The 13963-nt window shown below is 55.1% G+C and overlaps 2 protein-coding genes across 2 annotated transcripts; one reads left to right on the plus strand and one right to left on the minus strand.

Annotated features, from left to right (window-relative positions):
• The first annotated feature begins 1109 nt into the window (after positions 1-1109).
• RPS19BP1 (ribosomal protein S19 binding protein 1) lies at positions 1110-4427 on the plus strand. The gene is made up of 4 exons (XM_044227703.1): positions 1110-1198; positions 1365-1493; positions 3483-3580; positions 3949-4427. Exons 1-4 carry the CDS (start codon positions 1147-1149, stop codon positions 4081-4083), a joined length of 414 nt encoding a protein of 137 aa, XP_044083638.1. The 5' UTR covers positions 1110-1146; the 3' UTR covers positions 4084-4427.
• A 5147-nt stretch (positions 4428-9574) lies between these two features.
• ATF4 (activating transcription factor 4) lies at positions 9575-11710 on the minus strand. Its single transcript, XM_044227901.1, has 3 exons — positions 11508-11710; positions 10575-10892; positions 9575-10478 (listed from the first exon to the last, which is right to left on the minus strand). Exons 2-3 carry the CDS (start codon positions 10798-10800, stop codon positions 9652-9654), a joined length of 1053 nt encoding a protein of 350 aa, XP_044083836.1. The 5' UTR covers positions 10801-10892; positions 11508-11710; the 3' UTR covers positions 9575-9651.
• Positions 11711-13963: the final 2253 nt, after the last annotated feature.

Genomic DNA, 13963 nt, shown 5'->3' on the forward strand with positions numbered 1-13963 from the left:
CTGCATTCCAGGTACGGGGCTAGGAGCTGCAGGTGGAGTTGTGAACAGGGCAGGATTCCTCCCCACTGTAAGAAGAGTAATTTCAAGCCCAGAAGTTCTCAAACTTTCTGGTCTGAGAAACTTTTTTTTTTTTTTAAGATTTTATCTAATTGTTTATTTGACAGCAAGAGCAGGAACACGAGCAGGGGGAGTGGGAGAGGGAAAACAGGCTTCCCAACGAGCAGGGAGCCGGGTTGCGGGGCTCCATCCCCAGACGCTGGGATCATGACCTGAGCCGAAGGCATCACCTAACCGACCGAGCCACCCAGGCGCCCCGGTCTGAGAAACTCTTGACACACTTAAACAAGTTCACGATCCCAAAGAGCTTTACGGTGTGTGACTACCTCCTGGTATTTACTCTATTGGAAACTAAAACTGATAAGTTTTTAATTTTTAAAATTTAGTAAGTTAATACATTGTATTTATTGATTTATTTTTTTCAAAACAATAGCAAACCCATTGCGTGTTATAAAAGGCCGTGGGGGGCCCTGTGGCCCAGTGACGTTGCCAGACATGCTCTGCTTGCCTGCTCTATGTTGAATAAATATTTCTAATGAAAATGGCTGTATTTTCCAAGGCAAACAAAAGAGCGGGAAAACACTGATACGGTTTTGCTTTTTTTTTTTTTTTTCAAATGTCTCTCATATCTGACATAATGGAAGAAAAGCGGGATTCGCATGCCACACTCCACCTGTGCGATACGTTGCTTTGGTCGATGTATGTGAAAAAGAACCCGATTCTACAATTCCCTTTACCGAAACACTGCGTATTTGAACACTCCGCTCTGTCTCCCGCCTCACCCAGTACGAAGCTTCGGGACTCTGGAAAGCCGACCCGCGGCTGGTCACCGACGGCTTCTGGAAGAAGGCGTGGCCTTCTTAGGATTGGACAGCATGTGTGTCCTTCTGCAGGTTGACCCCGCCTCCAGTCCCCGCCCCTATTTCCCTCCGTAGTAAAGTGGCGACCCCAAACGCATGCGTCCTTAGGCAGGCGGGCACTTCCGCCCGGTCACCCCGGAACCTTCTGTTCCCGCTCGCGTTTCCGTCGAGACGACGAGGGCCGCCAAGGCGGAAGTAGCGTGGTGTGTGGGCGGAACCAAACACGGTCATGTCGGCCGCCCTGCTGCGGCGCGGCTTGGAGCTGCTAGGGGCGCCGGAGGGTGAGGAGGTCCTGGCCGGGGACGCGCAGCGCGGGCAGAGGGTCGGAAGGGGCGGCGGGGAAGATTCCAGAGGTTACGGGACTGTCCAAGCCGGGCTTGGCCTTGGGGGGATGGAGACCCTGCGCGCCCTCCGACCCGGTCCGTTCCTCTCTCCCTTCCCCTGCAGCCCCCCGGGCCGCGGCAGGCCCGGCCAAGACGACCGGGGCCCCGGCGAAGCGGACCCGGAAGGCAAAGGCAACCCAGGCCCAGAAACTGCGGAACTCGGCCAAGGGAAAGGTGCCCAAGTCCGCGCTCGGTGAGCTCGGGAAGGGGGCGACACCCTGGAGGAGGGGGCGCTGGAGGCTGAGCTTGAAGGGGTGGCCGGGCGTTTCTGGAATAGCAGGTGTGCGCCGGACGCGGAGCCGGGTCCTGGGAGTACGGGGCTGGACGAAACTCCTGGTCCCGGCCCTCTTGGGCTACTGCCCCAGTGGGAAGAAAAGTACCAGCGTTTCGGATGCGGAGAGTAATTGCTAAGTGTGATGAGGCCTGTGGAGTAAGACTGGCGTGCTCTGGGACGGACTTAAAATAAAAAACCAAATCAGAGTGCCCTGCTGAAATGGCATTTAAGCCCATAACTGAAGGAAGTGTAAGACTGAGCCAGGGGAAGAGCGCTCTAGAGAAGATAGCTCATGCAGAGGTAGGTAGAAGCTCGTTGCTGTGGCACTTGGACTGGGAAAGGTGACATAGTGGACAAGACCAGAGATGGATCGCTTAACAAGGCGTGAATGTTCTGCGTGCCTGGTGTGTTCTAAACCCTGCATACATAAATGTTCCCTCTTTGGTTCCTCACGCGACCCTGTGAAGTCGGTGCTGCCATGACCCCCCATTTGTCAGATGCAGAAACAGGCACTGGTCCAGATGGCACAGGTGGGAACCAGGCAGTGTGTCTGCGGAGATTTGCTATCACCTACTCGGTTCGGGTGGGAGACACTGTGGCCTGGGCAGCCACGATGCTGCAGGGGGAAGATGTGAAGAGAGGGAAGGTTGCTGGGCTTCAGCGGTGAATTGGCTGCAGGGGCGGAGGAAGAGGGAGACACAAGAACAGCCCAGTTTCTAAGAGAGCATCTTGGGAGATAGGGTGCCATGTAACAGGAGGGACGGGCTTAAGGAGGGACAGGTGTGGGCTGGATGGCGGGGTCTTTTGACATGTGGCAGAGCTCGGTGAGCTCCTAGGGTGTCTCTGAACATGTACCCAGAGCCTGGTACATAAAAGGTGTTCAGGTATTTGTTGAAAGAACTATGAATTCCAGGCAGGAAACGGCGTGAGCAAGAATGAGGAGGCAGAAGAGTGAGGTGCGTGTAAGCAGCAGTGGTGTTGATGGGAAACAGGAGCATGGGGGGCCAGGGGTCACCTCCTGTGGCCCAGCCCTTGTCCCCACATCCCATCATGCTGCCTAACAGACGATGAGGGGACTCTGGGGCCACCTCGGTGTGAGCCTCATCATCTCTTGCTTGGATTATTTCAAAAACCTCTTCACCTCCACTGCCCCACCCGGTAATGTTGTTCGCCCCACAGCAGCCAGAGTGATCCTGTGAAGCGGTAAGTGGGACCGGTCTCTCCCGGCCTCACACCCTCCAGTGGCTTCCATCAGACTTGCTACCTCATGAAGCCCCACGTGGTCTGCCCCGTCTCCATCTTCACGTCCTACTGCTCTCCCCTGGCCGTTCTAGCCATTTGCTGTTCTCCAGACACATTAACCGCACTACTTCAGGTTCTTTGCACTGGCTGTTCCCTCTACTTAGAATGCCCTTCCCCAGCATCCACACTCTCTCCTATGAGTGTTTGCTAAAACGTCTACACTGAGGCCCGCTCAGACCCTCCTATGAGAATTGCAGCCCTTCGGCCCTGGCATTCCTCATTTCTCTCTCTCTACTGTGGTGTTTTTCTTCATAAAATGCATCACTCTCTAAAGTACTGTTTCTCTCATTTACCATGTTTCCTTGCTGTGGAGTGTAAGCTCCACGGGGTGGGAATTTTTGCTCTGTTTTCTGCTGTTTGTCCCGCATGTAGCACAGGGTCTGCCATGCAGGAAGACTTGTTTGTTGCTTAAGTCACTTGAGCATCTGGGAGTGGAGGGCGGGGTGGGGGAGGCTTTTCAGTAGGATCGAAGGGAGAGTTATTTGACAGAAAAGTGCACAGGGTGCTGGGGTTAACCGAAGGAGGGGACGCAGGGCTGTCGGGAGGGGGCCCAGTGGCTTCCAGGGAGTTCCTCTGAAATGATGCCCCCGTGCCTGCCATCCACAGCTGAGTTCCAGAAGCGAGAGTGTCGAGGCTACCTCGGAGTAAACCTGAAGTTCATGACCAGTGCAAGAAGTACCGTGGCAGAGTCAGTCACCCGGCAGGTTTGTCAGGGGGGTGGGCTCCGGGCCAGAAACCAGGTGGGAGGAGCCGAGGCTGTTTCTGAGACCCATGGGAGTCTCTGCCCTAAGCACAAAGCAGAGTTTGGGCCACCCCTCTGGACGACAAAGAACAGAGCAGGGCTGTTGGGAGGCTGGGCCTGGCCTTACTCCTCTGTGACCCTTGTGGGCCTCAGTTTGTTCCTCTGATAAGTGGAAAAAGTACGCCCTGCCTCCCAGGACGGTTGAGGGCCAGGTGAGTGGTGGGTAGCACGCAACTCTGCTAGGCTGTGCAGCTACAGGGGGCAGTCCTTCAGGTGCCAGAAGACACCACCCAGGGATCCTGACATACACACACACACCCCCATCTTCAGATTGTGCGGCAGAACCGGGGCCGCAAGGCCTGTGACCGGCCAGTAGCCAAGACGAAGAAGAAGAAGAAGGCTGAGGGCACTGTGTTCACTGAGGAAGACTTCCAGAAGTTCCAGCAGGAATACTTCGGCAGCTAGGCTCCCAGGAGGACACAGTGGGAAAGACATTCAGGCCCAGTCTCTTCTTCTGACCTCGCGGCCTCTACTAGCCCTGGGAGCCAGAGGGGGGGGCTGGCAAGGAGCTGGGGAGCTGGAAGCCCGGGGGCAGAGATGCTCTCAGACCAGAGCTGACATCTACAGGCTTAGGAAGAGCCATCTACCTGCTAGAAGACATTTCTGACTGCTTTGTTTGCTTTGCCCCAAGTAGGGTCTCTGGGCTGTTCGCTCTGGAAAGGCCAGTTCTTAGGCCCTTGGGGCCATACCGCTAGGAGTGGGAAGGCCGCCAGGCCAGCTTCCAGGTTCTAATAAATGTAAACCCAAGAGCAGTGTGTGTACTGCGATCTGCCTTATGGGGTGTCTCCCTTCTCCTCTGGCACCAAGGGACCTTTCACTGTCCCCCGTGGTTCTAAGGGCTCTGGGTCAGGCCTCCTGCCCTGGAGGAGGTGGCCGCAGCCAACAAGGCAGCCCTTGAGACAAAGTATATCCGCTGGTTCCAGGGCAGCCGACTCAGGGTTCAGAAAGTGGTGGTGCGGCTGCCCTGGTGCCCAAGGCCTGTGCTGTTGTTGGGGGGCAGCTCAGGAGGTGACCTCAGGAAACAGGGTTTCACACTCAGGTATATGCCCAGGCTGGGAGCTGGGGTTGGGGTCAGGCTGCGGCACCAGGAGAGGGCTGGCTGGCCCCTTTACAGCAGGCATGCGCCAGCGACGGCTTCATGGTGAGCGAGTGCCTGAGCGCGTGGATGTGTTGAGCAGATGGGTGTTCGATGTAGAGGAGACATTGAGTTCTGGAAGTCCAGGAGCCCCTTCTTCCTGGTGGAGAAGAGGGCCCTGGATGGCTGTGGGCAGCTCCATCCAACCCTCTGTTCCCCGTGTGGGGTAACCCCCTGTGGCTGGGCCTGCTGGGGAGCCCCAGTCTGCCAACCCCACAGTGAGTCCTTCTGGCCAGAGGGGAGAGAGCGCCACAGTCCGCCCACTGCTCCCAGGGTCTGCTCCTGGCTGTTAGCTTTCCGTTCTAGGCGCAGACAGCAGGGAAGCTGGCTGAGGCAGAGCTGGAGCCCGTCCTGTCTGTAGGGAGCCTCCATCCCAGCAGCAGGAAGCAGGCCGGCCAGCCGGGCAGGGGAGGAGGGACTGTGACCAGACCTGTACGCACCTGCCTGCCTCGGATGGGCTTCCTCCAAAGAAGGGAAGGCTGGTATTTCTCTCATTCTTGCTCCTGCCTGCTGAGCTTTCGTGACCCTTGGGGGGAGAGAGGCAAACTTGGGTATCCTCAGAGACTCCATCCCTCCATCTCAGCCGCTCAGCGAGAAGCTGGCTGGGCTATACGGGTGCCCTCTTGCTCACCTCACTGGAAAGGGGCTGAACAGGCCTGGAGCTCCAGGGCCCCGTTCTAGCAAGGACATGCCTACTGTGCCCGGATCACCTACAGGTGTCCCTTTCCGGATGTAGAGTGACAGGCCTGGCTCCCGGGTAGGGAGTTTGCAGGTGTGTGAGCTGGGGTCCTGGCACTTCTCTGCTGCTGGGCTTTCCAGTAGCTCTTCCGTCCCATTTGTGCTGCATAGCACTGGTGGTGTGGGTGTCCGTGCTCCCCTTGAGTAACCAAAGTTAGTGCTCACTCCTGAGATTCTGGCCCAGTACATCAGGGTAGGACTCGAGGGCCTATTTTCAGTGGTCACCCTGGACAGGGGCACGTGGGTGGCTCATTTGCTTAAGGGTTGAAATGAAAACCCTGTTCTTGCTTCATTTCCTCCATCTCAAGAAATGGAAACTCCATCCTTCTAGTTGCTCAGCCACCATTCTGTTCCCCCTTATACACTCCCCATCAGGGCCTGACTTGCTTGGCTGTTAGAATCTACCCAGGCCCTGACCAGCTCTCCTCACTCACCTGTACTGAGCCCAGCCCGCTCCTCTTTGCCTGCCCCCCTGCAGGAACCCTCTTCAAATAGCAGTCAAAGTACCACGCCTGCTCCGGGGACTCCCCAAGTCACACACAGGCTTTCGAGTCCCATCACAGCTACAAGGCCACAGGCACTGCGGGCTCACTCCCTCCCCTTCTGCCGGCTTTGCCTGCCAGAGAGGGCCTCCCTAAACACCCATCTTAAATGGGCAGATCCACCCCCCACCCCTGCACTCAGCACACCCACTGCCATGTCCTGTCAGATGTCTTCCTGGCCGCCTCCCTTGCCAGAATGAGAGCTGAGATTTTTGTCTTGTTTTCCTCACCATTGAACCCTCAGCACCCAGAACGACGTCTAGCCTGCGGCGGGTGCTCGTGAATAGTTGCAGAGAAACATGAAGATCTGTTCCTGATCTCCATTCTGGGGTGTTAAAAGAGGCGTGCAGTGCGGAGAGCGGAGCGGCTCCAGGAGCCAGCCCCCAGGTGAGGGCAGCAGAGGGCTCGGCGCTGAACCAGGAGCAGCCCTTCTCCTACCCTGCAGCAGGGATCTAGAGCCCAGCCCTGGGGCTGACCGAGTCCTAACGGGGCCACGCAGTAGTGGGCCTGGAGCTCAGTCTCATTCCCTGTGTGAGAGCCCACGTGCTGAGCAAGGCCTCGGTCATGGTCTATCCCAGCTGCCCCTGGGCCAGCGTCCAGCTGCAGGCTTGTCTTGTCAACAGAGGTGCAGTCATAAGAGCTTTCCTGACCACTCCCACTAATCAATGTGGATTATGAGCTACTAACTGGAAAGCACTCGGAGCCGTGCTTCAGAATCTAAGTATTTATTAGTTGTGATTATTATTACTTACCACGCACTGTTCTAGGTCGGAAGTTTGGGAACCAACAAGACAGCAAGATTTTTGCCATCAAAGAGCTTGCTTACATGGTCACTGAGGAATGGGAAGGAGAAAATAAACGTGTGCATGTAGTTTCAACTAGAGATAAGTATGTAAAAAAAGAAACTATAAAGCAGAGAGGCTGGGACATTAGTGGAGTCATCTTGGAAGGCCTTTGTGGTGACCTACATGACAGGAAAGGAGCCCTGGAAAAATCTTGCAGGCAGAGGGAACAATTGCAAAGGCCCTGAGGCAGGAATGAGCTTAGCAGAGAGCAGAAATGTCAGAGTGGCTGGAGCACAGTGAAGGAGGGTAAAGGCTGTGTAGTCTGAGGCCACACACTCTACAGGGACTTTTGGGTTCGGGGAGTCCGGGGCCTGGGAAGGGGCAGAGCCCAGCATCCTGGCCCTTGGCCTCCAGCCAGCACTGCCCCTCAGGACACCCCAGGGAAAGGTTTCCCATCTGTCAAATGGAGGAGCAGGCCACTGTCTCCAAGGGCAGAGGGTTCCGCTGGCACCAGATATGGCAAGGCGGCTGGGTCACTTCCAGGATCGTAGTCTCTCTAGCCTCCTCTTAACTCTCCATGTCCTCCACATGCCCCAGGCTCTGGCAGCTGCCCATTGTGCAAAGCATAAGACACTGTTGGGGGTAAACAGAAGGAAGCAGTGTTTGTGGTTGTAGAATTTTTATTTACTATCTTAGATAAAAAAAAAAACTAGGGTCACAACTGAAGTGAGTAATAGAGCAGGAGTCGCAGATGGCAGTCGTGCTGGTGTGCAGGCCTTCGGCAGTGGCCATAGGCTCCCCTCCCCCCCAGCTCCTCACCCAACCCACCAGGTATGAGCCACATGGGGAACTGATGTGATCTGAAGCCTCCACATTTGTATTGATCGCTGAACACAAATTAGCACCCACACGTGTTTTCTCCAGACCCCCAGCTCTGCCGACAGTCTAGGGTCCCCCTACAGTCCTGCCCATAAGGAATTTGGGAGCCACACCAAGTGTGCACTCAGGAGTCAGACTGCCTGGGTCTGAACCCACCTGGCAGTGTGCAGGTTACCCAACCTCTCCAAGCTGTAGTTCCATCTGTAAAATGGGGATGAGGTGATCCTTATGAAAAAAGCATTTGGGGGGCACCTGTTGGGACTCTTGATCTTACGGTTGAGTCCCACATGGTGACGACTTGTCTTTTTTTAAAAAGTACTTTGGGGGCACCTGGGTGGCTCAGTAGGTTAAGGCTCTGCCTTCGGCTCAGGTCATGATCTCAGGGTCCTGGGACAGAGCCCTGCATCTGGCTCTCTGCTCAGCAGGGAGCCTGCTTCCTCCCCTCCCTGTGCCTGCCTTTCTGCCTACTTGTGATCTCTGTCAAATAAATAAAATCTTTAATAAAAAATAAAGAAGTACTTTGAATTGTACTTCGTTCCCAACATTAATGCGTGTAGCTGAGTGGGTGCTGTTTTCCCCACCAGTAAATCCCCATCCTCAGCTCTAACTTTTCAGCTATTTAGAGGCGGGGACCCTGTCTGCCATAATTTCAATACCTGGATGGGCGGGCTCTGGTGAGCAACATGTAGAAGGGGCCCATGGCCCTGTGAGGATTTCTACAATCTCAGGGCAGGACCCCCACTCTCTCCGGTGCCTAAGGAGAGCTGGGTCACAGCTCTTTGTATTCCCAAACCAGGCCTGCCACAGTCACTTCATGCTGGGGCATTGGGAAGGTCAGGGAATCACTGGCCTCTACTACCCTTGCAGACCCTCATAGGCCATTTCCAAATTTTTCGAAGGATGGCTCAGTGGGTTCAGCCTCTGCCTTTGGGCTCAGGTCATGATCTCAAGTATTTTGGGTTCAGGCCCCACATCAGGCGCTCTGCTCAGCAAGGAGCCTCCTTCCCTCGCAGCCTCCCCAGCATCCCCCAGCCTCCTTGTGATCTGTCAAATAAAAATCTTTGAGACGAATACTCACAGGGCAAAATGGGTCAAGAGCCTTTGAATTCTTCCTGCACCTATTTCCCACTGGGCATATGCCCCACCGATTACCGCAGGGGCTGGAAGCACACACCTAGGCGGCTTACAGCACTGCCCAGCAGTGCACACAGCACAGTCATGCAGTGAGCGACATCCATGTCCCTATGCAGATGAACATGAAAACTAACTCCCTGGAAACCTAGCCCCACAGGCCAAAGAGGGGACTCAGGACTGGTTTATTACTCTCTTAAGTGCTGGGTTTCAGCGAGTCTTCCTGTTATCACCCCTGTGGCAGACCTGCCAGCCTTTGCACCCAGCTCTGGCCTCGAACTTCAAGTTGTCTTGAACTCCCAACTCTCTACAGTTCAAGCAAAAACAGGAGTTCAGGAAAGGACTCTACTCTAAACTGTAAAAACCAGAAGTGAAATTTAATCACCTTGTGCCCAGGTGGGGCCTTATCTGGGTACTTGAAACACCAGTCACAACGCTCATCAGGCCACAGCCTCAGCTGTTACTTCTGGTCATCCAGCTGCCTCAGGGTAAAATCCCCTATCCCACCCAGCTGCCTGTGGGGGTCCTAAGCCCAACTCCCTCCCAATGCAAAGTCCTACAAAAGCACCAGTGGTCCTAACCGATGGTCCAGACAGGTTTGAACCAACCCCACTTGCCTTGGGCACAACCGCCAGGCCAAGGTGGATTGAGGGAAGCAAGCAGGCACAAAGCAGTTCACCAAGTTCTTTCACTACAAAATAATTTATTACAACACAGCTTCAGAGCAAGCCTATGTACAAGCACACACTCCTGACTACCCCAACTAGAGGACCCTTTTCTTCTCCCTTGCCTTTCGGACCTCTTCTATCAAATCTTTCAGATACTGGATCTCCTTGGCTAAAGACTCTGCCCGCTCTTTCAGAGCCTCATTCTTCTTTTCCAGCTCTTTGCACTCGCCAGTGAGGGCCTCCTGCTCTGCCCTCTTCTTCTGGCGGTACCTAGTGGCTGCTGTCTTGTTCTGTTCCATTTTTTTCAGCTTCTTATCTAGTTTCTCAACCTTTACTTTTGCGGTCTTCTCTCCAGGAGGATCATAGGGTTTGGGGCGGGCAGAACCACAGAGGAAACCTGCAGACAGCAAGCTCCTATTTGGAGAGCCCCTGGAGGTAGAGGGGCTATGCTGTGGGGACCCCAGATAGGACTCAGGACTCATACAGATGCCACTATCATTATCTGAGGGGGCATCCTCCTCCTTGATGCACTGAGGGATCATGGTAATGTAAGCAGTAGAGTCTGACTTTCTATCTCCTTCAGAAATATCCACTTCACTGCCCAGCTCTAAACTAAAGGAATGATCTGGAGTGGAGGAAAGCGCCCCTGGGGAGAGAGGAAGTGGTTGCAAGAAGGTAAAAGGGGCAATCTGGTCTGTTTTGGGTAAACTTTCTGGAAGATGGCCAATTGGGTTCACCGTCTGGGGGGGCTCCTTATTTGTCTCCTGGACTAAGGGGTCGAAGAGATCACACGTGTCATCCAACGTGGCCAAAAGCTCATCTGGCATGGTTTCCAGGTCATCTATACTGAACAGAGAATCAAAATCAAACTCCTTCAGATCCATTTTCTCCACCATCCAATCTGTCCCGGAGAAGGCATCCTCTGCAAAAAAGATTTAAGGTAAAACCAGTGTGGTCAGATGTACACTGCCGCAGCCAGCCCCAGACCAGACCCCAGGGGCAAAGGCCTCTCACTCACCCTTGCCGTTGTCTGAGGCACTGACCAACCCATCCACAGCCAGCCATTCGGAGGAGCCCGCCTTAGCCTTGTCGCTGGAGAACCCATGAGGTTTGAAGTGCTTGGCCACCTCCAGGTAGTCGTCTAAGAGACCTAGGCCTTCCTCAGCCCCCAAACCCGACTGGTCGAAGGGGGACATCAAGTCCCCCACCAACACCTCGCTGCTCAGGAAACTCATCTCGGCCATGTCGCGGGACTTTACTGGAATCGAGGAATGTGCTTAGTTCGAAGATGTCTTTGTCGGTTACAGCAACGCTGCTGCTGAATGCCGTGAGAAGCCTGAGAAGGAATCAGAAACCCGGTCCGCTTAGACCTCAGCCGCTCCGACAAATTCATCTCCCCGTCCCGGAGGGAGGGGGTCCGAACTGGAACCCCACTTAGGAGAAAACCCAGCACATGTGGCCCCCAAGCCATGGCGTCCACCTTCCCCGCGGCCCGCTGAGGCCGCGTAAGATAGACGCCCGCGGGGCTGGGCCGCTCCTCCCCCCGCCGCCGCCGCCAGAGGAAGGCGCGCTCGGCTCATGTCCAAATACGGCCCGGGCCGCCCGGCCCCGCCCACGCCCGCCCATGACTCACGCCGCGCCACCACCGCCCTGCCCCGCCGCCATCTTGGCCCCTGCCACGTTCCGCGGGGCGAGCGACGAGCCGCCGCCGGGTTCAGGGGCCGGGGCCGCCGAGGGCATCTCCATCCCCCACCCGGCGCCGGGCCGCGGCCTCCCCACCCAAAAGCGTCGGCGTCTCAAGGACACCCAAACAGGGGTCACGCGTCCCGGGCGCTCGTAAAACCGCTTCCCCCTCCGCGGCGCCGCCCGGCCGCAGGCCGCGCCCAAGTGAGCTGACTGCCCTCGCCGACCCTGGGGAGCACGGCCGGGGCGGCCCGGTCCCGGTACTCACGCCATGGCTTAAGCCGCTGGGGGGTGCCGCTGCAGAGCCTGGTGCTGCTGCCGCCGCTGCAAAGGCCAATGCTGCCGCAGGCACTGCTGCCTCTAATACGCCATGGCGGCCGCGGACCCTGCGGGGATTGGAGGAGGGAAGGCGCGCACTTGCGGAAAAGATCTACATAGGAGGGCGGGAGGAAAAGAAATGGCCGCCGCGCGCCGCCCAAGGGTCCTTTATAGACTTTGCGTCTATGAGGGCGTAGCACACTGCACATCCTTCCGCCGAGGTCACGTGACCCGCCCCCCCCCACACTCGTTTTATTCTATCCGATGCCCCTACCGCGTCCAACCCACGACTCTTATGTCCAGGGCGTAGCTGTGAAGAGAACAGGAGTTATTTTCAAGGTCTCAAGAAAGGGAAAAGGCACACTACTTTGCAAGATTACTAAGATCAAAAAGAGTCACTCTTCCCTCTGAGGGCGGAGAACGCGGAGGGATTCTTCAGACACACCTCGTTTCCGGTGTCAGCTTGGGGGGCGGGGAGAGAAGTCTTTCAGCCCAAGGAAGGTCTTTATTGTGATGTCCGAGGCCGCCTGGTTATCGCGCGAGATGCTTGTGGAGAGCGAGCGTCGAGCTGATTGGTTAGTCATGGTGAGTCATATATATCTCGATTTTCTACTGGCTCAGACCCGAAGTGGGCGGGCTGCTCGGTGAGGGAGGCCGGGTCTGAGCGGGAAGGGGCGGAGCGACCAGTGCGGTTCCCGCCGAGAGCGTCTGGCATTTACAGCTCCTTCTCGGCAAATTTCTTTCTCTGACCTCCTTAACTCGGCACACCCGTGGTCGTCCGTGACTGCCCTGGCTCCTTCAGCCCGGGTAGTCTCAGACGGTGGCGTCAGGCCACGGCCCCTGTGATCCCTGTCACCCTCCATAAGGCTCCGAATTAGCACCAAGTTCAGGCCCGAGATGAAACTAGGCAAAGGAAGTGGCATTTCGCATGCGTTTCCACCACATGCAAGCCCTTCAGTAGCTGAAAGGGGAGACTGAGGACCTCAGTCGTGATCTCAAACGCTCCGTGCGCACCGACGGCCAGGGACCAACTCTCAAGTCCAGTCGGGAAGATACATAATCTCTAGTCCAATTTTGGGTACTTCTACATACCCAGCCTGCTAAAACGTTTGCTATTAAGAGTATAAAGTCTATCACAGGGCAACCTCTTTTGGTTTATACAGATGCAGTTCCGTGAAGACATTTTTTGTTAAACTGGTAGCCGTCACTCTCCCAGTTCCGTAACTGCCCGGAGTATCGTAACCACTTCCCAGCGCGTCTGCATAATAGCACTAATGGGGGAGAAGCTTGAGAACCCAAGCCCACTCGCGGAAGTTCACGTTTGGAAGCAGCAGTTCAGGTCAAGGCCTGCAACTTGCTCTCCAGTGGGGAGCTGTGAAGAGTGCCAAGGAAAGGTCGCCATCAATCTCCCGTGTCCTTCACAGTCGGCCCCTGTGGTGGTTTCAGAGGGCCATGGAAATATCTGTGAGGGCTGTGAGGTCAAAAAAAATTGGGGAAACCCTGTCTTTGATAACTACAAACCATTCGTTGCTTTGATTTAGTCTAGGTAGTCCAACGATTTCTTTAGGCCAAACCTAGAACCAGTGGGGCTAGGTGTGTGGCCCAGAGTCACACCGTTGCCAGTGGAGGCAGTATGGAGCAGGCCTTGGAAGACCAGATTTTTGAGGCAAACTCAAGAACCCTGGCTCTTCTATTTAGTAGCTGAGGTGTTTTGGTTAAGCAATTTATCCTTGCTGAGCCAGTTTCCTCATCTGTAAAATGAGGCTGATGAGTATCCTCATCCTTAGACTGAAGCTCATATATAGAAAGCACTGAGCAAAGTGCAGGTCAGCGCTCAATTAATAGTTGCCTATTATTACCATTATTAGAACTCAGGTCTTCTGATTGTGGACTCCCCACTCCACATCCTCCCTACATCATCCTGCTTCCTCAGAGGCCGCCTATTCTTGACGAGGATGAAACCAGCAACAACTGGTACATGCAAAGCACACTGCTTACTGGGACAAGAACGGTCTCTCTACTGCCTTGGAGAATCACAAATGTCAGGATATAACAAAGTTGTCTGATCTTTATCTCTGAACCATTACACAAGTCTTCCATGGTGTAACTAAGGACCCACGGGGCATGTCCTCCTATTCCTGTATCAGGAGACCTACCAGTGCCTCCTTATGGACGACCATGCAGAAGGTTGAGAATTAAAGAAAGTAACATTGTCCCAGTTTTGACATCTCAGAGCCACAGATGATTGACTCCGGTGGCAGCTTGTCCCATCCGTTCTATCATGGAGACCCAGATCAAGCACTTCAAAGGTTCTCCTGGCTGAAAATGAACAAGCAGGATTATTCCTGTAAGAAAATGTTTCATACCACACACAGAAGTCAAAGCTCTTGGAAAGGAGACTTTTAT

Source organism: Neovison vison, chromosome 12, assembly GCF_020171115.1.
Source record: "Neovison vison isolate M4711 chromosome 12, ASM_NN_V1, whole genome shotgun sequence".
Taxonomy (NCBI): Eukaryota; Metazoa; Chordata; class Mammalia; order Carnivora; family Mustelidae; genus Neogale; species Neogale vison.

Coding starts and splice junctions, on each gene's coding strand:
- ATF4 (XM_044227901.1), bottom strand. CDS start 10,800: ATGGCCGAGATGAGTTTCCTGAGCAGCGAGGTGTTGGTGGGGGACTTG. Junction 10,479..10,574: donor TGCCTCAGACAACGGCAAGG/GTGAGTGAGAGG, acceptor TCTTTTTTGCAG/AGGATGCCTTCTCCGGGACA.
- RPS19BP1 (XM_044227703.1), top strand. CDS start 1,147: ATGTCGGCCGCCCTGCTGCGGCGCGGCTTGGAGCTGCTAGGGGCGCCG. Junction 1,494..3,482: donor GGTGCCCAAGTCCGCGCTCG/GTGAGCTCGGGA, acceptor TGCCATCCACAG/CTGAGTTCCAGAAGCGAGAG. Junction 3,581..3,948: donor CAGAGTCAGTCACCCGGCAG/GTTTGTCAGGGG, acceptor CCCCATCTTCAG/ATTGTGCGGCAGAACCGGGG.